The sequence below is a fragment of the Oreochromis aureus genome, linkage group 5 (genome assembly GCF_013358895.1).
Source record: "Oreochromis aureus strain Israel breed Guangdong linkage group 5, ZZ_aureus, whole genome shotgun sequence".
NCBI lineage: Eukaryota > Metazoa > Chordata > Actinopteri > Cichliformes > Cichlidae > Oreochromis > Oreochromis aureus.
This window is the reverse complement of record NC_052946.1, coordinates 6,247,194-6,269,825: the sequence shown is the minus strand read 5'-3', so window position 1 is coordinate 6,269,825 and position 22,632 is coordinate 6,247,194. Positions and strand designations below refer to the sequence as shown.

Below are 22,632 nucleotides of genomic sequence, written 5' to 3'. Positions count from 1 at the left end.
AAACAGTAACAAAACATGTTCTTCTGGTAGGAACTAGAGCTGTTTTGGATAAATGCATTAAAACCTCTCTATGTATTGAGAATTCTCCAACTCTTTCATCCAAGTTAACAGTTCACATGTTTGTGGCACCACAAATTTCAAAACACATATAAATAGTATTGTAAAAATAATAATAATACTATTATATTTTCAGTTATGTAGTTTTAGTCGATGCCCATCCCTTACAGCTAACATAAATGGTATTCTTGTAAATGCTCAAATCAAAACATATCATATAAACATATTAAACCTTTTGAATATTATAATTCGATTCTGTCTGCTCTCTATCTATTCTCTCCCCGTCTTTAAAGCCATGGTAAATGGACTGGTTCTTATACAGCGCTTTTTTACTCTGCCTGAGCACTCAAAGCACTCTATACAGCTTACCTCATTCATTTATTCATACAAGCACTTTTTCTATGCTTTTTCTATTGAAGTGCTTTATATCTAACATTTACACAGTCATAATCCGATGGCTGCATCGAAGAGCAACTTGGGGTTAGCATCTTACCCAAGGATATCAGACATGCAGACTGGAGTAGACAGGGATAGAAACACCAACCTTCTGATTCATAGATGACCTACTCTACCTCCTGAGCTATAACCACCCCATGAGATTATGATTTGACATGGAATTTGCTGATATTGAATTTCTGGTGTCATTGTGGGCTATTGATGCTCAGTCCATCTCATGATACACTGAGCATTTCGTCTTCACCCACCTCTTTTCAGTCTCTGTGTATATCTCTATTTATACACCACTATTGCATTTAATCATTGGTAATTATTAAACCCAAGCTCTCTGTCACCCACAGTGTTCCTCTGGTCCTGTCTCCCTCCGCTCTCTTCTCTTTCCGCTTACCCCTAAGCGTTCATAGTAGATGACTGGCTCTCCCTTCGCCTGGTTCTGCCAGAGTTTTCTTCCTGTCAAAGGGGAGGTTTTTTTTCTTCCCACTGTCACTGCTTATATTCAGTCGTCTGATTATTTGGGTTTTCTCACTGTTATTGTACGGTAATGTCTTTGCAGTTATAAAGTGCCTTGATGTGACTGTTATTGTGAATTGGCATTATAGCAATAAGCATTTTTCAAATACATATACTCATTTCTTTTACATTTAGTATATTTCACACAAATCTTACATATAAAAATGAAGAGATAAAGAGATGTTGTGTTTAACTTAGTGACAGATACATTTAAAAATAACATGTAATGGTTTTCTTTTTCATGGTGCAAATTGGCTGCTTGCTCTTTAGCCATCTGTTGGATGGGATGCTGTCACTTTGATATTTTTATCAAGAATTTCTTTTAGGTCTCTATAGAAATCTACTAAAACCAGTCATGTTTTCAACTGCAGTTAAAAAATAATAATTTTCAGAGCTCTTTAATACTAGCAAGGCAGGTAGAAATTCAACTAGCAGCTTTGCTAATCTAAAAGATCCCAGATCAGCTGCCTGACAGTGATGTAATCAATCACAGTTGCATAACAAAACAATCAGTCCCAGCAGGAAAGTCCCTCAGCTCATGCAGTCAAGCATATAATAACTAGAACGTGATAACTGCTCATCACACTTCATGTTCTGGACTCATTTGACTCACATAAAACAACAAATGTGAAAAAAACCCAACAGCTCCAGCTCTGATGAAGTTTAAGTTGCACAGACATTCAGGACTCAAGCTAGTGCCGCGACAATTATAAACAGGAAAAACCATTGTGTTAAAAACAGTCGCAACATCATTGTTGCAGTCACACACAGACAAACGTTCCTTTATTGTGTATTTATGGACAGTTTGCACATTAATGATTTATCATTAGCAACAAGGATGATTCATCGACTGTAATAAAACCTCTCTGATTTGTATTATTTGGAAAACAAATAAGCATGAATAAATAATGAAAGGTGAATAAATCCGGTTGTTATCATTCTTTTCTTCGTTCCAGTGACTGAACTTGCTGTATACATTATAAATCAAGTCATCTAGCAAAAACATATCCTAACTTTATAAAATATGGGTTTTCAGTCCAGTATCTTCAAAAGCATCCCAAAGAAAAAATAAACCAGTAGTGAAATGCCACTATAATACATATTCATGAAATATCATGAGGTTCTTCTAATAAAAACTGACATCAACCATCTAGAGGAAAAACCTACCAAGGTGCACAAGAAAAGACATTCTCTTGATGGCTCGGGGGGAGGGGGGTATAAATTAGGACTGATTATGTACTTTTTCATAGTGTCTAGAAATAAACATTCTAGTTACATGTTCTTCTTAACCTTTCCCTCAAACACTGAGGTAAACAGTGTGATCACATTTGATCAGAAATAACACTTTATTTTACAGTCTGCGTAGCTTATGTGTATTATATCCCATTATTTAAAGACAAAACTCTGGGATACAGATTTATCACACTGAATAGTGTTAGTGCTGATGTCAATCCCAGGAGTAAGTTTCACTGAACTAAACACGCTTTGTAGCATTTTGTTTATAAACTGCCAAGATAGTATGAGGGCTTTCAGTTGTAACACACCCAGTAAAATATTATTCAAAAGATACAGATTTCCACCTTAATATTTCATTTCAGTTGCAAGCTATAGTAACTTATTACTGGAATACTATTTAAGGGATTATTTAAGTACAAAATATAAAAATCTACAGTATGCTTAGTAATTTTCATTGTCATTTATGGGTAACTTTGAGATCGACCTGATCAGGACTACAAACATTTGTTGTGTTTAATGGTGGTAACAACATGGAATAGATTTAGCTAACATTGGGTGATACAGTATGTGGGACACTGACACCCATATTGTAAACCTTGGTGGTCACTGGAAACAGGTGTTCTTATGTGAAAACAGAAATCAGCAAATATATAAATTTGTGCTACATTGATATTTATTTCACAAACGCATGTAACTTATTTTGTATTTTGTAGATTTTTTTTTCTCGCAAACAGATAAATATCTGCTTAGCACTCTCCTTCATTAAACATAGCTTAACAGCTCTTTGAATTGGCTTGTGGCCAGCTACCTAACTGGCCATAAAACACAAATTTATTTTTTTAAAATGAAAAGGAACAATGTCTCTATAGTGTAGTGGTTTAAATATTTGCCTAAAAAGCAAAAAATCACTGGTCCCCGGAGGACGCTCTTTGGGTTTTTTTCAGAAAGTGTATCTGGTATAAAACCTCTGCCAAATCAAACATGGAACTATCCACTATGGTAATCACTCGTGAATAAGGAAGCAGCCTAAAATAGTTTTACTGTGTAAGATTTAATGGTGAGGTAGCACATTGCAGCCTGCTCCTTGGCTGTCCTACAGGTTAAAGCCGCACTTCAATGCAAAAAGCCAGAGTTAGATTTATCCATTCATGGCCTTGTAATTTGGCAGGCCATGTGGAAGATAACCCTTCCACCTATATAAATAAGAAGAAGTGGTCTAAAACTGACAAAACATTTTTTAAAAACCTGCTGTATTATAAAGTTGCAACCTCTGGGAAATTAAATTTGAAGTCACTGTGAAGTCGGAAAAAATTGCGTCTCTCTAATATCTCATGAAGAACGTCAAACCCAAAAGAATCCCGTGTTTAAATTCCCAGCTTTAGGACAGTTAAAAGTAAATTTACAGCCTGGTACAAAAAATTTTGCTTTCATGACGGCTTCTCCTGTCATAATGTGTTAATCTGGATACTGATGTTAGAGGCATAGTCCCTTTGATTTACAGGTGTCCTGTCAGTACACTCGTAAATCCTCACCTCCTCTAATTTTTTATTGAACTGGACTTCTTGGCCATGTTTGTGCTGTCGATGCCCTTTGTAGCATTTTATTTTATTTGGTAAATAATATGGCCTGCTGTGGTTTACATCCTGTCTAAGAAATTTGTACTCCAGTTTTGTTGAGGGAACTTCTAGTATTTTATTAATCTGCTACTAATTAGCAGATACAGTGGGTTGCAAGCATAGAGTCTCTGAATGCAACTCGCTAACCAAGCTTAATACCCTTAACCAACAGCACTCAACCCTTTTATGAAGATGTTCTAATTTCTGGCTCCAAAAGCAACACAGCAAAATGCTAACTTTGAGGCATCAAAATGTTCAGAAACCAATGAGTGTCATGTATCATTTATATACAACATGTGCTTACAGGCCACTAATGATAGGTTTAAAACCTCTATTTCACTTCCGCCTATAGACTCCAGTAAATTTGACACACTGATCCATTCAAGCAACAATAAAACAAAGTTTTGTTTCAGGAAATATTTAAAGTATATCCTTTGATATGTTGTGGGAAAAGTACAATAAGATGAAAACAGACTTTAAAACCAATAGCATGAAAACAGTTTGCTTACTAGCTTGATCTCACATTCTTCACAAGTGAACTTAAGAAGTAAGATCAATTCATCAACCTGCTGTTCTCAAGGTCAGAAAAAACTAAACTGATTCATCTTGCATCACATTTACACCTGATTTGAAATGAATTTCAGATGACAGTGCACTTGGAATAAATGTTCCCAAATATACTTAAAATACATCCGATTTATAGCATTTACCACAACATAAAAATGGCCAGCATTGTTTAATATTATGCATATGGAATGACATAGTGCATAATATTTCAGTATATTTTCTTATAAGCTTTCTGATGCAGTGAAGAAAAGATTGAAATAAATCTCATAAGCAATGTATTTACTATAACCCCAATAAATGTTAGATATCTCTTCTACTTCTTGGGTTTATTAATGGTTTACTTCCTTATTTCTTTATTATTCTTTAAAACAGCTAACTCTTTAAGGGACTGGAGGGAGATCTAGTTGCAGTTGTAGTTGTAGCTGCAAGGAGATCTGTGACACAACTGCAAGACCTCTACAACACAGAGAGATTGTAGAATAAAGTGCACTGTAACTGAATCACACACATCTTCCGAGTACAATAGTTGTGCGCCGTGCAGCTTCAGACTGGGCAGAGGGCTCTTGGGCTCTCCTGGGGTCATTCATCAAGGTTGGACAGTGGAGAAATGTGCCTGTTGTTGGTATTAATAGCCCGGGGTGAAATAGGTCCTCTCCACTGCGGAGGCGATCTGGCAACTCGGGTGAGCCCTATTTCACTTTCTTCAACTTTTTTTTTGTTCCGGCTCAAGCCTCATTATGGACCTCATTCTTCTCAAGCTTCTCAAGTGTCATCAGAACATTTAAACCCCCCACCCCCACTTACTACATCACTCCATCTACTCTTGCTATTGCCTGGTTCAGCAAATCATATTTCTCTGATAAATTCATGATTGATAAATTATTTTCTCTTTGTAGAATACAATAAAATCATTTGTGCTAATTAAGGCAGTCTTTTCATTTACAAACAAGACATTTAAACTGAGAAAATTTAATTGGGTAGGGGAAAAACCAAAATAAAAGGTTGGATTTGTCCCAAAGAAGTCACGTTTACTTGTTCTGTCAGTAAAACCTTTCACATTTTGTTCTTTAATCTCTTGAAGAAAAGTCTTGGAAAGTTCCCACACATCTCCCAGTTTTCTGATCCTTTTATTTCCAGTGGAGTCCCTCGTGACCTTTTAGAAGCCTGGGTTTCCAGATTTCAGCAGAGAAACCACGGCATTAGAATTATACGTGCACCGACGGCACACTCTTGTTGAGGACTTGCGCCCTCATCAGCTGGACGCTGGTCATGATCTTCTTCTGGTGGCCCATTAATGTCACCCCGAGCCTCTGGATATCCCTATATGGCACACACACAAAAACAAATCAGGTTTGAAGATTTATGAAAGTTTGACTCTACAGGTGCCAGTTAGTGTGTTAAAGTTTATGACATGTGATCAGGAAAACAACTGAACAACTATAGCTTGTTTAGAAGGTTTTCCAAGACGAAGCCTCTTCTCTCTAAAATGAACATGGCAGCACAGCTTGGTTTTGAAAAGCTGACAAACCACCAACAACCTGTTTAATCATAATACGTAGTGCCATATTTGGTAAAACAAAGCATATTATCACAAACGTCTCATAGCAACTGTCACATACTGTGATGGAGGGCATATGATTTTGGCTTATTTTGTATCCACAGGACCTGGGCATCTTGCAGGTAATTAATTACTGAATTTAGTATAATAACATGTACCATGTAACAGGTAACATAGAGTGTTAAGTGTCAAGACTGTGCGTCTGGAAAGCAGCTGTATAAATGAGTGTATTTACCTAGAGGAAAAAATGCAAGAAACATGTGTCATTAAATATCTCACTAGCATCACTGTGCCGCTGTTAGGACATGGGAGGATCTGAGTATAATTGTAACTGTTTATTCCATTAATTTAATAGGCTGCTTTAATGCAGATATCAGTGTTTGAAAAATTTTCCCCTGATTGTTCAGTTGCTGCCTGCTGAAGTGAAACAGTGTAAGAGTAATTAAAATGGTAAGGAGGCTGACTTGTACATTTTATATATGGTCAAAAAGTACAATGCCCATGTGTTCTGTTTTAGAAATATATTTCTATGTTATGGATTTAAAAATAATAGCATTTATTTCCTTGTATAAGGAACACAACCAAGTTTCTCCTAGGACTTTAATGATTGTATTGGTGCTTGTCAGTAAAGGACAAAGGCTTTAGATGATTTCTGAAAACTGCACACCTTCTTACTTCCTACAGACCAAGGTAACGGTTTGTGGATTTATACCAGCATTTTCCTTTCAACAGAATCCCACTTAACAAAATCTGGATATTAAAAAAAGTAGTTCATATAGAGTCTATCTATCTATCTATCTATCTATCTATCTATCTATCTATCTATCTATCTATCTATCTGTCTATCTGTCTATCTAAAAAAAACTCCCATCTTGCAGTCTTTATCCTTCAAACTTGGGTCCTCTACCAGCCTCTATGGATCTTGTGCTTAGAGCTTGTTCTTGTGCTGCCATGATTAGTGCCTCCGTGCTGTTTTTCAGTCCGGCTTTGTCCAGCTACTGGTAGGATTTCTGGATGTCAGCCCTTTCCTCTGTCTGCCGGTGGTACATACTGTGCAGGGGCCTGTCCTTCCATAATGGTTCCTCCTCTTCCTCCTCATTCTTGGGTTTATGCTGCCTTTGGTATTCACTGAGCACGTGCTCGGTTGAGGCCATCTTCCTGATGTACTCATGGATGTTGGTTGTCTCATCCTGGACTGTGGTACTGACACTCACCAGTCCCCGGCCTCCTTCCTTTCGCTTAGCGTACAGCCTCAGGGTGCTGGACTTGGGGTGAAACCCTCCATGCATGGTAAGGAGCTTCCTTGTCTTGATGTCAGTGGCTTCTATCTCCTCCTTTGGCCATCTTATTATCCCAGCAGGGTACCAGATCACAGGCAGGACGTAGGTGTTGATAGCCTGGATCTTGTTCTTACCGTTCAGCTGACTCCTCAGGACTTGCCTGACCCGCTCCAGGTACTTGGTGGTTGCAGCTTTCCTAGCTGCCTCTTCATGGGTCTCATTTGCCTGTGGGATTCCCAGGTACTTGTAGCTGTCCTCTATGTCTGCAATGTTGCCTTCTGGTAGTTCAATCCCCTCAGTGTGTGTGTGTGTGGATATAAGCATACAGTAAGTCAATGTATTAAATGAATGTATTAATGTAAATAATTCACTCAGAGCAGGTAATGGATGGCAGAGCTCAGTGAGCCTGACATTACCCTAGTGTTACTATATAAAGGACTAATTCCATCAGCTGCTAATATTATAACACCTCATACTTGAGATAGCCTTTTTTTGGACATACGCTAACGGACACTCAAGAAATTGGTATGAGAGAGCCTGAGTGATTTAGTTTCATATTATAGGAAGGCTGTGCTGATATAGTTTGATGCTAGCTGAAGGACAGACTTGAAGGCTGGGTGGCATAAGTTCCTGACCCCTGGGTCAGATTTGAAAGGCATTGTGGGAGGTTTTAATATGTGTTCGACTGAGCTCAGAGGCTCATGGGACAGAAGAATGGAGATGATAATCAATAAGTGTTATAATATAATATATTGCCTCTTTTCTGTGCACAAGCTATGCCATTCTATATCCTGTCAAGCAGTTTAAGGTCTGTGTGAGGTGATTTCTCTCAAATTAGCTGGTAGAGCTTGGCACCTACAGTACTACATCTAACAGCTCACTGCTGCCTCTGAGCTGCTGAGACTTTCTCAGTAAGCGCTTACCCTTGGTTCATGCTTATGACGTGACCCAGAGTGTGGTACCCCCCAGCTGCAAAGTGTTCCTTGTAGCGGCTCATCTTTATGGTGTCCAGCCACTCGTCTACTGAGTTACAGCTGCTGAAGTCAGGGATAGCTCTCTCCATCAGTGTAGGACTGTTTAAACTGCAGCAAATAGAGACAGATGGCAGTGGATCAGAAGCGAAAGAGACAGGAAGATGTATCGAAAGACAAAAAGATTAGTTGAAGGCAGCTTGAAAAGGAGAGGAGTCAAAAAGTGAGCAAGAGGGAGAATTCTGAGGGAAAAGGGGCTTTTGAAATGCACGAGTATGTGAGACAGGAAATCGATAGCAGTTAAAATGATTGAGAAGAAGTGGTGACCGTGGTTGCAGGATGGTAGATTAACACAGGGAGAAATGCTTAACACTCCTCCTGCTTCTCTGCCTCTTACTATTCCTACTGTTTCCCTCACCTCACAGTGTCATGCACCATTGACTCCATAGGACCTGAGATCTGAACTGAGCAATTTACACAGGTCTAGCTTTAGCCTGGGTGTCCTTTCAAACCTGCTCCCAGATTCACTATGGATCAATGTCAATATCACAGCGAGGCTTTTACTTAATGCACAGCGCGTCTATCAGAGATGAGCTTATTGGAAAACGAACATGACCGCTCGCTTCATCTGCCAGACAACTTTGAGGGAAACTTTAGGCTGCAACTTTATCCCACCGCGCCCATGCTTGATAGCAGCGGGATGAGATTGGATTTACTCTGCTTCCCACACCAGGATGGTTACTTAGTAGCTTAACAGTCAGTCACCATATATTGTCCCGGAGATCATCTTCTCAGGCCCTCGCAGGTGGTGTCTTGCTTTGATTTGCAGTTTAATCCACTAATCACATGAACCAATATTTGATCAAATTTTGGCGAGCTGTCTTGCCAAATTAAATCAAAAAGACTTCTCGGCATGTGACATAATGCACTCATGTTGCGCCGCTGCAAATATGGATTTATTCCGTTGGCCACCTACCTGCAGAGTGTGTCCATAGACTTCAGGTTCTCGGGGTTGCGGATTAGCTTGTCAAGAACGGTGACTATCTGGCAAAAACGGGGCCTCTCGTTGCGATCCTTCTGCCAGCAATCCAGCATGAGTGTGTGTAGAGCAGCAGGACAGCCCATAGGAGCAGGCAGCCTGTAGCCCTCCTCAACAGATTTGATCACCTGTATATGTCCAGCAGAATATGCATAAGGCCACAATATGTAGCATAAAAATAAACATCACATTACCCCTGGTTGCTAAATGGTATTTAAATCAGCAAACACCACTCACATCTCTGTTAGTGAGATTCCAGTATGGTCGCTCTCCATAGGACATCACCTCCCACATGACCACGCCATAACTCCACACATCACTGGAGGAGGAGAATTTCCTGTATGCGATGGCCTCTGGAGCTGTCCACCGGATTGGGATTTTTCCACCCTGCCAGGAAGAAAGAAAAATTCAAGCAAGGATACAGAGGAGATTTGGAGAAAAAATTGCAAGAAAGCCACATCCAGAGCTAAATGTTTCACAGCCATTGTGTCCACAGAGCCTGTGTTGTCCCAACCCTAACACATCCTGCTTAAAGTGTTGGGTAAATAGTTAAAATGGTCTAATAATACTAAATTGCTAAGTACTAATTTCAATTGGTTGTCTAAAAGTAGAAGATAAAATACATAAAAAGCTTATATATTAAATTGTTATAGTGGCAGTAAAAAGTAGCTTAAAGTATTTAATGAGTCGCAGTAATGGATAAAAAATAAATACTAAATCAAGTATTGGGCAAAAGTCTTGTGCCACCCTTCATCACATTTTATTTTGCTATGAAAATGGAAAATAGTTGCAGCAATCCATTTTAAAAATATGCAAACATAAAGGCACAGCCAGAGTTTCTACATTTCTAACAAACTTGAAATTTGATATTTGGTATGATGCACTTTTCCTCGTCCTCACAGCCTGAATTTGTTTAGGTACCCTTTCTAGCAATTTCTTTAAATACTCTTCAGGAATAGTTTTTGGGATTCTTGAAGGTGCTTCCAAAGGCTCTTTTTTGGACCTGAGATCTGAACTCTATCAAGATGATCTCTTACTGCTTCAGTCATGTTGAGGTTGAGGCTCTGGGGAGGCCAATCCATGACTGATAGTGTTACACTGTGTATTTTTCTATTCAGGTATACTTTTACTGTATTGGCAGCACATTTTGCATCATTGTCATGTTAAAAAAAACCCAAAAAAACAAAAGACAAAACGTCGCACTCGCTTACTTCATTGTCATGAGACACTCTCGCAAAAAAATCATGGTTTTAGTAACGCAGCGTTCTTACGGGAAAGTAACGGTAATCTAATTACCTTTTTTGCAATAGTAATCCCTTACCCTACTCGTTACTTGAAAAAAGTAATCGGATTACAGTAACACGTTACTTGTAATGCGTTACTGCCCATCTCTGGTTCCCAGTAATGGATAAATTGTTTAAATATAGTCAGTTTAATAGATAAATTGGTAAATATGTCATTAAAGGATAAATCAGTATCATGGATAGCTAAAACAATAGATAAATAGTTTTAATGGCTTGCAGTAGTAATTGGTACATTTTTGAAAATAGTTATTTAGCAGATTTATTTAAATAACTTGCGGTAAATTATTAACAGTCCTACATAATGATCATTTGAAAACAGTTAACAGAAAAAAATGAAACAGATGGAAGTGGTTAAAATAGACTAGACTTATAGGGTTATATAAGCTGGTGGTTTTTATCCGACAAGGCTTTGGGGGCTTTGTCTGAGAAACGGACTGAGAACTGCTGCCCTAGAGCATCAATAACATATATTAAAACACACATGAAAGTTAGCTGTCATGTCATGAGTAACGGCTTTTGTGACCATTTTGACAGAAAAAGTAGTGATGATGTGATTAGGGATTTTGTTGTGCTAAGGGTTTTAGTATAATATAGGAAGAAAACACAGATACAGGCACACACACACACTTCCTTTAAGTAAAAGTGTCTATCTATCTATAGCTAAAACTTTAATGGGAGGACAGCACTTAAATATTAAAGCTAGTTAAAGCTTGATTTGAAATGATACATGATATTTTAAAATTTTCGATTGTATTGTAGGATCTTAGTCAGATATCAAAAGTGAAAAGTAATGACATCAATAAAAGAGATTTAGCAACATAAAAAGAGCACAACATTTTAACCATGGAAGTTAAATAAAAAAGTTAAATAAAAAAGTTAAATAAAAAAGCTACTTAAGTACAATAGATTCATAAATGTGCTACATACCTGCTCACTGTTTAACAGCAAATGTTAATGAAAGCAGAAAATAACAGCACACACTAAAGGGCAACGATGTGTATGTGTATGTTCTCAGGACAAGAATAGACTTGCAAGTGTTAGCAAGTAAGTGAACTACTTGCATTGTACTTGATATGAAACTAGCACTTAATTAAGTTGACAAATGGATACATCACTTCCTAAACAAACAAAGCACTCCCTGTGGGTAATTTTAAGCCTCTGAAGGTTACTCACCAAATATAGCCAATTACAGACACATGATGTTCTGCTAAACATTTAAAACAGGCCAAAGTTTCTGTACTTTCAATTCCTTCAAAGTTACTTTGTTGCCACCTTTGACTCCATAGACGAACCTCCACAATTTCCAAGCAGTAATGTTTTAATCTTCAGGTACAATCAAGCGTTATTTTGATGGATGCTGTAATGATGCCATAATGTCCGTATATCACGATCCATAATCAGTTTCTCCTTCACACTGGATGATGCTGTACATAATCACCTTGGTGTCTATAATCTGATTGCTGTGCTTTTACAGACTAATGGACAAATGGGTTGAAGCAGATTTGGATTTGAAAGCATTGGAATCTTTTACTTTTTTTACTTAACACTCAATATATTTCTTTCAAACTGGTTTAAAATGAGAGTGTTCTTTAAAGTAGGTCTTTCAGTTGACTCAAATTCCATTTGTACCGCCTAATTAAAGTGTTTTAATTCTCCAGCCTTTGTTTGTCCTGGTTCTATTTTCGTTCTTGTAATTATCTGATATGTTTATATAATCAAGATATGTTTTTAAAGAACAAAATTCAGTGGTTTGTGCTGACTGAGTACAAATTTAAAGCATCATGTTAAACAATAAAATTTAAATTGCTTGCTATGAAGAGTACTTTGTCAAGCACACAGCGATCAGAGGATCCATACATAAAGGGATTACTTTATTGCTCAGAACAAAGCAATATTAACATGATCATATTTTTAGCAATGGTTCATTTAGAAGAGTGATGAGAAAACCAGTAGTGGCATATATGTATGTATATATATATATATATATATATATATATATATATATATATATATATATATATATATATATGTGTGGTGGTTTTAAACAACAATTATAGTTTAAGATGTGTTGGATAATGTATTTTGCTACAGTTGTGTTGAGAGAACAGACATGCTGTGATAATAATCTCAGAAGCTCGATGTGTTCATAAAAGTGTAGCATAGATATTTATCATTAGATAGTTAAAGGTCAGAATGTGATGATATTTTACTGAAGTTGATGCCTTGAGCAACACAATTAAAGGCGCTCCATCAATTTATTTGGGCACTTACACAAAACTGGGGCCTCAAAGGAATCAGCGGGAATCAAGATATACCAACTTTTGGTGTGGTGCTAGTGTGGCCCATTCTTTAAAAGCTGCAAGATCTACTCTCCCATAAGGCAAAACAGAAGCATTTTTAAATAACAGCGGGACAAAATGTATAGATAAGCTGCGGATATAAATAGCTTTATGTTGTTAAACCTTTACATTTAGAATGAGACAAATACAACTGAGTTAAAAAGGAAAAGTGAACCGTGATCTATGATCTCCATTAGCCTATGCTCCACTGCTCCAGTTTTCACTTTAGAATAACTGTCACTTAAAGTAAAATAAACATTATTAAGTTAAATACATATTCTATTCTTAAAAAAAAGATAATTCCTAGTGATTAGTAATATTATGTTACATATGTGTGTTAATATACAAATATTTTAATTATTATGTCATTCATTCATCTAAAATCATATGTCATTTTGTGTGTTATAGCAAAGTTAATAGGAGACAATATCGCACGCGCATGCGTGTGTGTGTGTGTGTGTGTGTGTGTGTGTGAGTGTGTCGCTGCATTAATGCTTGCCTCAATGTGAAAACTCACACTGGTGGTGTATGCAGCGTCTGGGTCATCCTCGAGTACTCTGGATAGCCCAAAGTCAGACACCTTACACACCAGGTTGCTGTTGACCAGGATGTTGCGCGCGGCCAGGTCACGGTGGATGTAGCCCAGGTCAGACAGGTAGGTCATGCCGGCTGCAATGCCACGCAGCAACCCAACCAGCTGGATAATGGTAAACTGGCCGTCGTGTCTCTGCAAGAAGGAACAAAAAAAATGAAAGATCAGGAAGAGAGTGGCAGGGAGGTAGAGTATTAAGGCTAGATCAAAAAAATAAAATAATGCGATGGCATAGCAGCTGAGAAGATAAGCAGTGATAATAGAAGAGATTTTAATCAAGATAGACCAAAGAGTAAAGATAAGAGAATAAAACATGACAGGGATTTGCTTTTAAGTAATAATCTGCTGTATTATCATATGAGCAAATACAGGAGCTGTTTGACATTGTCAATGTAATACAATGTTAAACCAACCTATACATGATGTTTAAGAAAACTTTCATACTTGCTCCTCTACACTATTCTCAACTCCTTGCAACAGCTCTCCATCACACTGTAAGTAATGTCACTGTACTCTGAAACATGCAAACACCAAACAACAACAGAAAAAATGCCTAACGTCTACAAGGACTTTTTTTTTTCATTTTAACAACCAAATTGATCTCAAACTCTGTTGTGGTGTCAGTGCAATTTTTCAAAGATGCTAACAAGGGCACAAGATTCAGTGTTTTTAGTGAGAATTAAGGTGAGATTAAAGTGCTAAAAGTTCAGCAGTTACTGGTTATGACTGGTTAAGTTAGTGCTAGGTTCATACCAACCCACTGTATGTAGTGTTTCCCTATATGGCATACTCTAATGGAAATCTTATCACAGAGGTGTGAGGCCAAAATGTGTGAGAGAGATGATCTGAAAGGCCATACGAGCAGTTTTTGAAACTGCTTATCCAACGTGTCTAAACACAAATCTATTCCTAACCTACCTGTGGTGGTTCACTAGCCATCTCACGAATGTTAATAAGGGAAACAAGTGAAATTGACAAAACACCAGAAAACTAATGAAAGTTGTGAATGAAAGCTTCATGAATAGGTTGCTTCAAAATTAGATTTGAGTATAAATGAAAAACAAAGCCTTATTTTAATTTTCCATTTCTGTGTGTGTGTGCCAGGGGCAGTTTACAGCCAGGCACAAACCCATTTGCACAACCACATTATGTGTTATTGGAGACATTATAAAACAGAGTTTTGGCACTCGGTGAGTCCTGAACATAAATATATAGTGAAATTTCACAGCAGAGGAGATGGTAGTTGACCAGTTTTTGTCCAAAAAAGACCACGCCAATAACAGAAACTGGGTAAAATATGAGACAACTGTAATGCTGCATTGATGTATGCACATAGTTACAGTTCGTGATAAAGATTTATTTTCTTGGTTTACAGCACAGAAAAGCTGAAGATGGAATTTGTTTCATGTAGACTGAGCCAGACACATTCATCTTAGCATGAACAGTAGCATTTTAAAAAACAGATCTCACTTTTTATGTGCCAGTGATCATTGAAAGGACAGTTATGGGTCTTTCCCCATCCAAGATAGGAGCTTCACAAAAACTGTCCCAGGCATTACCAAGATGGCTGCAAATGGCAACACTTTTCTTTAAAGTTTCATGAACATTTCAATAGTTGCTGAACATGATTGCAGTTTTGGTTTGGTCTATTACCATATTATTCCTGATGGTACAGTGGGTTGAGTTCTTGGACATGCAGCTAGCATTTGAAAATGAGTAGCACAAACCTCTCCACTAACGCATTAGAGGAAATCAAAGGAAGGAAGACATTACACAAACTGTTAGCTGAACAACTCATTGACAGTCAGGTTTTATCCAATACCGGTGCCAAACCGGTACTTTTGAAACGGTGCCGGTGCTTAAAGAATGGAGAACACAAAATTGGTCCAAAAACCTCTCATGTTCAGCTGTTTTTTTTGTAAAAAGATAACAATGTTAGCCTTTTCTGCAGCTATAGGGCATATATGGTATCACTCTTGGCTGGAAACACTGCTTAAACAATGGAAAAAACACAAACTTTGTCCAAAAACCTCTCATGTTTAACTGTTTTCCACTTTTTCTTTGGTCATTTTAGCCTTTTTGGCCAGGGTGAAGGGAGTATCTGCCATCAAACAAGAAGACAGCCGCATGTAACTACAACGGTGTTTGCTAGTTCACCTTACATGCATTAATGTAAGGTGAGTATGCGTTGAGTATGCGTTGAGTACGCTAACCATAATGTGGTTAGCGTACTCAACGTTAATTACACACGAACAACATGAAGCTACTCACGCAGAGGAGAACGGCTGCTGCTGCCATCATCATCCGTCATCATTTCTGCTATGCTGACAGGGCTAAGGGCCAGGACTCTACTCTTCGGGTTTTTGGGGGATGTTGCTAACTCCGGTCCGATAACAGGCACCACACCCGCAGTAGATATGCACGGTGTGAGGTCTCGCAGCAAGCTATCAAACACGGCGCATTTCTCGGCTTTAAAAAAAAAAACGCTATGCGTCCCAGGTGTTTCATCAGATTTGAGGTGTTACCTCCTTTGACAGTATCACAGTATCACCTTAAAGCACTTGTTGCAGGCTGCTGAGTTTGCGTCTTTTGCTGTGAAGTACAGCCAGACTTTTGATCTCTTTGCCTTGGGCATTTTTAATCTGTAGCTCTGCTCTAAAAGAACGTACGTACCTGGCCCCGCCTACTATTCTCGGAAACGTAAAATGATTGGCTAGAATTGGCTCAGGAAAAAAAAAGCACCGAAATAAAGCACCGAAATGTGCGCTGCTTTTCGGTCTGGTTACTACCGTTGCACTAAAACAGTTGAAATGAGACGACATTAAAGGAAAAAGGGATATAGAGCTCTTTAACTGAGAGTTTAAATACCAACCCGGAGGAAGGAGTCCAGAGAACCATTCTCCATGTACTCTGTGATGATCATCACTGGTTTGCCTGGAAACACAAACCAAAACCTTTAGGAGCTTATTTGGATATCAACTATTTATTTGTTTGTACACACTGTACAGTAAGTGATGCATGTGCTGAATAAAAACAAATGCAATGTCTTAATTCTATTATTTAATGTGTTTATCTCTATTTTCTTAAAGGGATTTGATCACTCAAAAACCTATAATGTTTTGTCCTTCTCTCTTACCTGTCACAGTGTTTAACTATGCAGGTGGTTTCTTGGAAGAGTTTCTTGTCTTTAATGACACTGCATACTAATTCTAATTAAGTTGTGAGTCTGTAGTGCTTCCACACTAGACAACAATTTAATTAGACTCAAGGAAGGTCTGAATGCGACACTTCGCTGGTAGCTGCTTACTGTAGCAATTTGTTCAAATAAATTGTGAAAAGTTGCTGACAGTTATATATACAGCTTGGAAAATACGCCAGAGATAGATGTTGAGTCAGTGACCATCTAGGAATGTTACTTTAGAATTTCAAAGCTGCACATTGTACAACCCCCACCCCCAAACTGGCTGTCTCCTCTACATTTTCAACAACATTCACTATCCAATAATATCATTTATTAAATTACATGCTGTATGGAATTCTAGCACAATGTGAATCTTCTTCAACCAAAACATTACATGACAACTAAATTATACATCTAACTCTCAACAAAACCATGTAAACTTTTTCATAATTAGATTTTTATTTCTCTAATCCATAGATTTCCAACTCATACCATTTCCATTAAAGAGTCGCTAAAAGTCACCAAAAAAGATAAGAGCCTTATATTGAATCATTACTGCTTTGATTAGTATGATTCACATGGCAACAGGTTGTTTTTTTAATGCAGTGATTACTGTCTTATTTCTTAAATAACCATGGTAGAAAACATGCCCCATGGTTGTGGGAAAGATACTACTCTTTTTCAGAAGGGTACGATTATTGGCCTGCACCAAGCAAGGAAAACAACTAAGGTGATGGAAGGATAGTGGTGAAACATCATGTATGAGTAAGAAATCAAGAAAAATATCAAATGGTCCTGATTGGAAATCAGTGAAACATTTGATGAAATCAAATTGTAAAAAGATAAATCTAAGCTATGTTTCAGTAAGAGCACGTCCACATGCACATTATGAAGAGAACTCCAGGAACTGGGACTAAGTAACTATTTAGCTTAAACAAAAACACTTAACAAGTAAAGTTACTAAAAAAAGGCTTCAATTTGCTAGGGAGCATAAAGATTGGACTGAGAAAAGGTCATGTGGTCTCTGATAAGTCCAGTTTTAGGCTGTTCAGGCAGTATTACCAGATAACTGATCTTTTTCTTCTGCCAAGGTTCAGTGGACTCTGAGCCCACTGAGACATCATGATCACACATGAATTGGCCATCACAGACTCTAGACCTTAACCCCATTTAGAAAACTTGAGATTTGCTGGAGAAGAATTTACCATCCTCAATAGCAAATCTTGACACACAGGTAAAGCAACTCTGGATGGAAATAAATGTTGTGAGACTGCATAAGCTTAAGCTACAATAAATGTGTCCTGTCATTTTAAAATAAAGGTGATCCAGTGAAACAGACTTTTCACTTGGCTTGGCAGTGGGATGCCTACATCATAAATTGTGTGCAAAAGTCTTTAAATGCCCCTCATTTCTTTATTTTCTTTAGGGAGTTAGACTTTCTTAGTAGTCTTGATCAATAGTTCTCCAGGCTTTCTGAACAGCTTCACATTTTTTTTCTTACAGTATGTTTGTCTGTTTATTTTGATGTTTGAATTGATTAAAATATTTAAATATGATGGTAGTATGAGATTTAAGGATATACAATGAAATGGAAACTAGAAGTACAATTTTAGCCTTTAAACTATACCTACAGTGTATCCACAGCCTTTGCCCAATACCTTGTTGAAGCACCTTTGGCAGCAATTACAGCCACAACTTTTTGTGGATATTCTTGAGTGTCCCACCCAGAGTCCAGACTTGGACCCAATTGAACATCTTTGCACCTACACACTCCATCCAACCTGATGAAGCTTAAGCAATTCTATAAAGAATAATGGGAGAAACTGGCAAAAATAAGTGTGCCAAGCTTGTAACATCATACTTAGAGTGGTTTCAAAGCCACTCCTTTGTTATGTTGGCAGTGTGGTCAGGGTCATTGTCCTGTTGGAGATGAACCTTCTCCCCAGTCACAGGTCCAGAGCACTCTGGAATAAGTTATCATCAAGGATGTACATTGCTCCATTCATCTTTCCTTCAACCTAGTAGTCCCACAGTTCCTGCTGCCCCAAAACATCCTCACATCATGATACTGCCACCACCATGCTTAACTGTAGGGATGGTATTGACCAAGTGATGAATATTTGTTTTCCTCCAGACATGATGCTTGGCATTCAGGCCAAAGAGTTCAATCATTGTTTCATCAGACCAGAGAATTTTGTTTCTCATGGTCTGAGTGTCCTTCTGGTGTTTTTTTGGTAAACTCCAGGAGGACTGTCACGTGCTTTTAACTGAGGAGTAGCTTCTGTCCACCCACTCAACCATACAGACCTGTTTGCAGAAATGGTTGTCAGAATGACCACCAGGTTCTTGGTAACCTCCCTGACTAAGGCCCTTCTACTCTGAAAGCTCAGATTGGCCAAGCAACCAGCCTAGGAAGAGTCCTGATGGTTCTTCCTTTAATGAATGATGGAGGCCAGTGTGCTCATTGAGAACTTCAATGCTGCAGAATTATTTCTGTGCCTTCCCCAGATCTGTACCTCAATACAATCCTGTCTTGGAGGTCTACAGACAATTCCTTGGACTTCACGGCTTGGTTTATGCTCTGACATGCAATGTAAACTACGGGACATTATAAATAAGCAGGTGTATGCCTCTCCACATTATGGAGGAGATCGTGGAGATGTAACTTAACAAAATGTGGAATAATTATAATAAGCACAGTGAATACTGTTTGGATGTACTGTAGTAATACTGGCTTCTCATTGGAAACTTTATTAATACTACCATGAGACAAAATTTACTTTATGTACGTGTGTGATCAGAGAAGCTGCAGTGCCTTGTCAAACAGTTTTTAGAAGTGTGGGCAGGCTGATATTAATACTTAATTTGGAAGACCACGAACACTCACTTCCTCATCATTTGCTTTAACAGGCATGACTACCATGTGGAAGTATACCATAAAGACTCATATATAAATCCCTTTCATGTAGCCATCAATTGACTAAAAACAATGCAGCCAATTGGTGCCGTTATTTTCGTTTCGTTTTTTGATAAAGCTAACTGGATAATTAGATTTCAAACTGGTGCTTGCACTGTTTGAATGTCCCTGTCATAACTACAACTGTGAAGTAAGTCTGCATAAAAGTTTTGCTAGACAAAATATTAGTTGCTAGCTGCAAGCCTGGTTGTGTGAGTATATGTAACTCCCAGGCTTTCTTCGTTGGTTATTTGGATTGGGCTGATGAGTGGCCAGAGCCTCAGCAGATAAAAGTTTGGCTCTGCCTCTGTTTACAGTTGGCCAAAAAAGTAAAAAATAAATAAAATTATTGAATCCCCAAAGAGTTGTGTTGTTTGCTTTTACACTTGTGCGCTGATGTACCAGGACTGCTCTGCTATTAAGATTTAAACGGAGCTGTTAATGTTGGACTTGGAATGTGAGCTATGAAAATGGGAAAAACAAAAATACTGAACTTTGCTTAATTATACACTATCATCATTTAGTAGTAATATAGATGTTGTGGTCTGCATAGCTACAATGGGGAGTTAGTTGTTTTTTTTTTTTAAAGAGTACATCAAGCTAGGAAACTGCATAGGGCATCGGGATTTAATTAAGTACTGTAAATCAAGCATTATAGTGAGTAAACATCTTTTGTAATAGTGTCTGCCCATCTGGAAGGGTACCCCAGCCCAGCTAGCATGCTGTAGCTGATAATGTGGATGACACGTGTGCTGCCAAAGCATTTCAGGCAGACCTCCCTCTCTAGAGTTTCTGTGCCACAAATGCAACTATAGTGGAATAAGCAGATCAATATTAATACAGGTCTTGCTATACCTGTTTCTGAAAGCAAATAGTTTTGAAAATGATCTATTTTTTTCACAATGATATATTGTAGTCGATGGAGCGTACTGTGGGTTACTACCCCCTCTAAACGGATGACATTGGGGTGGTCGAACTGGGCCATTATTGAAGCCTCGGCCAGGAAGTCTCTCTTCTGCTTTTCTGTGTATCCTGCCTTCAGGGTCTTTAGAGCCACTGGGATGTCTCGTTTTCCTGGGAGCCTCATACGTCCGTAGCAAACCTCCCCAAACTCCCCTGAAAACATGGCAGAGGAACACAGTAATTCAGCAGATCAAACATTTTTAGCCTTTAAATCTGTTCCACAATAGTAAATATTCGTTGTGCTTCCTTGCACCCTCCACCCACTCCTAAGCCATTTGTGTGAATGAGAACGTGTCATTTAATTTGCCAGGGTAGATAAGAGAAAACAACCCACTTACAAACTATCTGTTCACATATATGTGCAAAAGCTGCCATTAGCTAATTAGCCATCCATTCTTATCTTTAGCTCAACAGAACTTTAAACTGGTGATTGCACTGTCTGAATGCGTCTTTGTCATACATTTCTATTTGTCTCTCTGGCTGCAGCAGTCATATGTAGCACAGTGAATTGTGAGGCTGACACAGTGTTAGTATTCTCTTCCTGTCTGAGGAGCTTTGATTGACAGCCCCACGCAACGCTCTGATTCCACTTTGCTATCCTCCTCTCTGCTGCACACCACAGCCTTTACACCGGCCAATGATTTTAAGTTAGCATAGCCAATGATTCTCACTATGTGTGTGTATGTGTGTGTGTGTGTTTTCTGTGTGTGTGAGCACACACAAGTTCATGGTTTTACCTGAACCAATGATTTTCTCTATTTTGATCCTGGAAGCTTCAATTTCTCTGGCAAACTCGTGGACCGCCTGGCAGGGGTCCTCGTACGTGTGTGGGTCGATATAGAACCTCGCATCGGGGAATGACACTAAGATAAACAACATTAGCATTTGGTCACATATTGGAGAATGAGAGCAACATCGCATCTGAGCCCCGTTACCGGTGTGTGCAGGGAAAACCTGATGAAAGAGGAGAGAAATGACACGGAAAAAAGAGCAGACAGAGGGAGTGGAAGAATACACAGCATGCAGGGGCCAAGGAGTGTATTCTCCTGTAATCACTCAGAGCCTGATGAAAATTGTTTGCTCTGAGGATAAACTTTATTAAACAGGGATGAAAATGTGACTTTGTCAAAGAATGCCATCTAATCTATTATTAGTAATAATTGAGAAATGGGCCAAACATACCGTGACCATTCTGGTAATGCATCTTCTCCTCGTCGGAGTCCTGGAAGGCTTTGCTATAGCCACAGTGTCTATACAAAGCACACACACACACACACACACACACACACACACACACACACACACACACACGGCCACAAAAACACACACACATGCCCATACATATAAACATACAGAGGGATGAATACAGGACAATAGTGGAAAACACTTTCAAACTCTAAGTATAGTTGAAAATTAATAAATCAATATTTGCTCATAATTAATTATTAAGTTTAACAAAGCCATTCATCACTCAGTGATACTTAGTCATTTATTAACAACAAACAGTGAGACTTTACGGTGTTACTGGCAACCAGTCAAGGGCTACCCCTTGACTGGTTGAGGTGGTCTAGGTGTTTTTTGTTATAGCTGCAGAATAAAATGTAATGTAGAAAGAAGAGGACTTTTCTTATAGTCTCATACATTATATATACATCATTTTGGCATGTTTTCTGTTAAAAGCTTTTCTACACAGGAATTCCAATTACTGTACCCCTAACTCTAGACTGGTTGTTGATGAACTGGAGGATGATAAAAGGTTAAAGGGTATGTCCTAAAGAGCAAAATTCCTTTGAGTCCTTTGAGTTAGTTTGGCGAGGTGAGGTATCATTTTTATAATAGCAAACCTTTTTCTATGGGCATGTCCACATAATTAAAACTCAATATTATTAGCATCAATATTCATATTGAGAAGGCAAAGCAGAGACATCTCAGGAGTACATTTAAGAGTGAAAAGGAAAATGACTTCTTCACTCATACAGATTCAAATGTTGCCACTTGTAGCTTTAG

General features: G+C 38.3%; 1 protein-coding gene across 2 annotated transcripts in view; it reads right to left on the bottom strand.

The window, feature by feature from the left end:
• Nucleotides 1-1,787: 1,787 nt before the first annotated feature.
• epha8 (eph receptor A8) overlaps nucleotides 1,788-22,632 on the bottom strand; it is a 151,226-nt gene continuing 130,381 nt past the window's right edge. Inside the window, exons 12-20 of one of the 2 annotated variants that reach the window (XM_039612758.1) lie at nucleotides 21,808-21,875; nucleotides 21,363-21,488; nucleotides 20,593-20,778; nucleotides 16,398-16,459; nucleotides 13,433-13,660; nucleotides 9,528-9,677; nucleotides 9,228-9,418; nucleotides 8,204-8,362; nucleotides 1,788-5,762 (exon numbers count right to left, since the gene is read on the bottom strand). In XM_039612758.1, the coding sequence (XP_039468692.1) occupies nucleotides 5,648-5,762; nucleotides 8,204-8,362; nucleotides 9,228-9,418; nucleotides 9,528-9,677; nucleotides 13,433-13,660; nucleotides 16,398-16,459; nucleotides 20,593-20,778; nucleotides 21,363-21,488; nucleotides 21,808-21,875 (1,285 nt within the window). In that variant the 3' untranslated portion in view covers nucleotides 1,788-5,647. The remainder of the gene's footprint in view (nucleotides 5,763-8,203; nucleotides 8,363-9,227; nucleotides 9,419-9,527; nucleotides 9,678-13,432; nucleotides 13,661-16,397; nucleotides 16,460-20,592; nucleotides 20,779-21,362; nucleotides 21,489-21,807; nucleotides 21,876-22,632) is intronic. The other variant, XM_039612759.1, reaches the window with a different exon arrangement.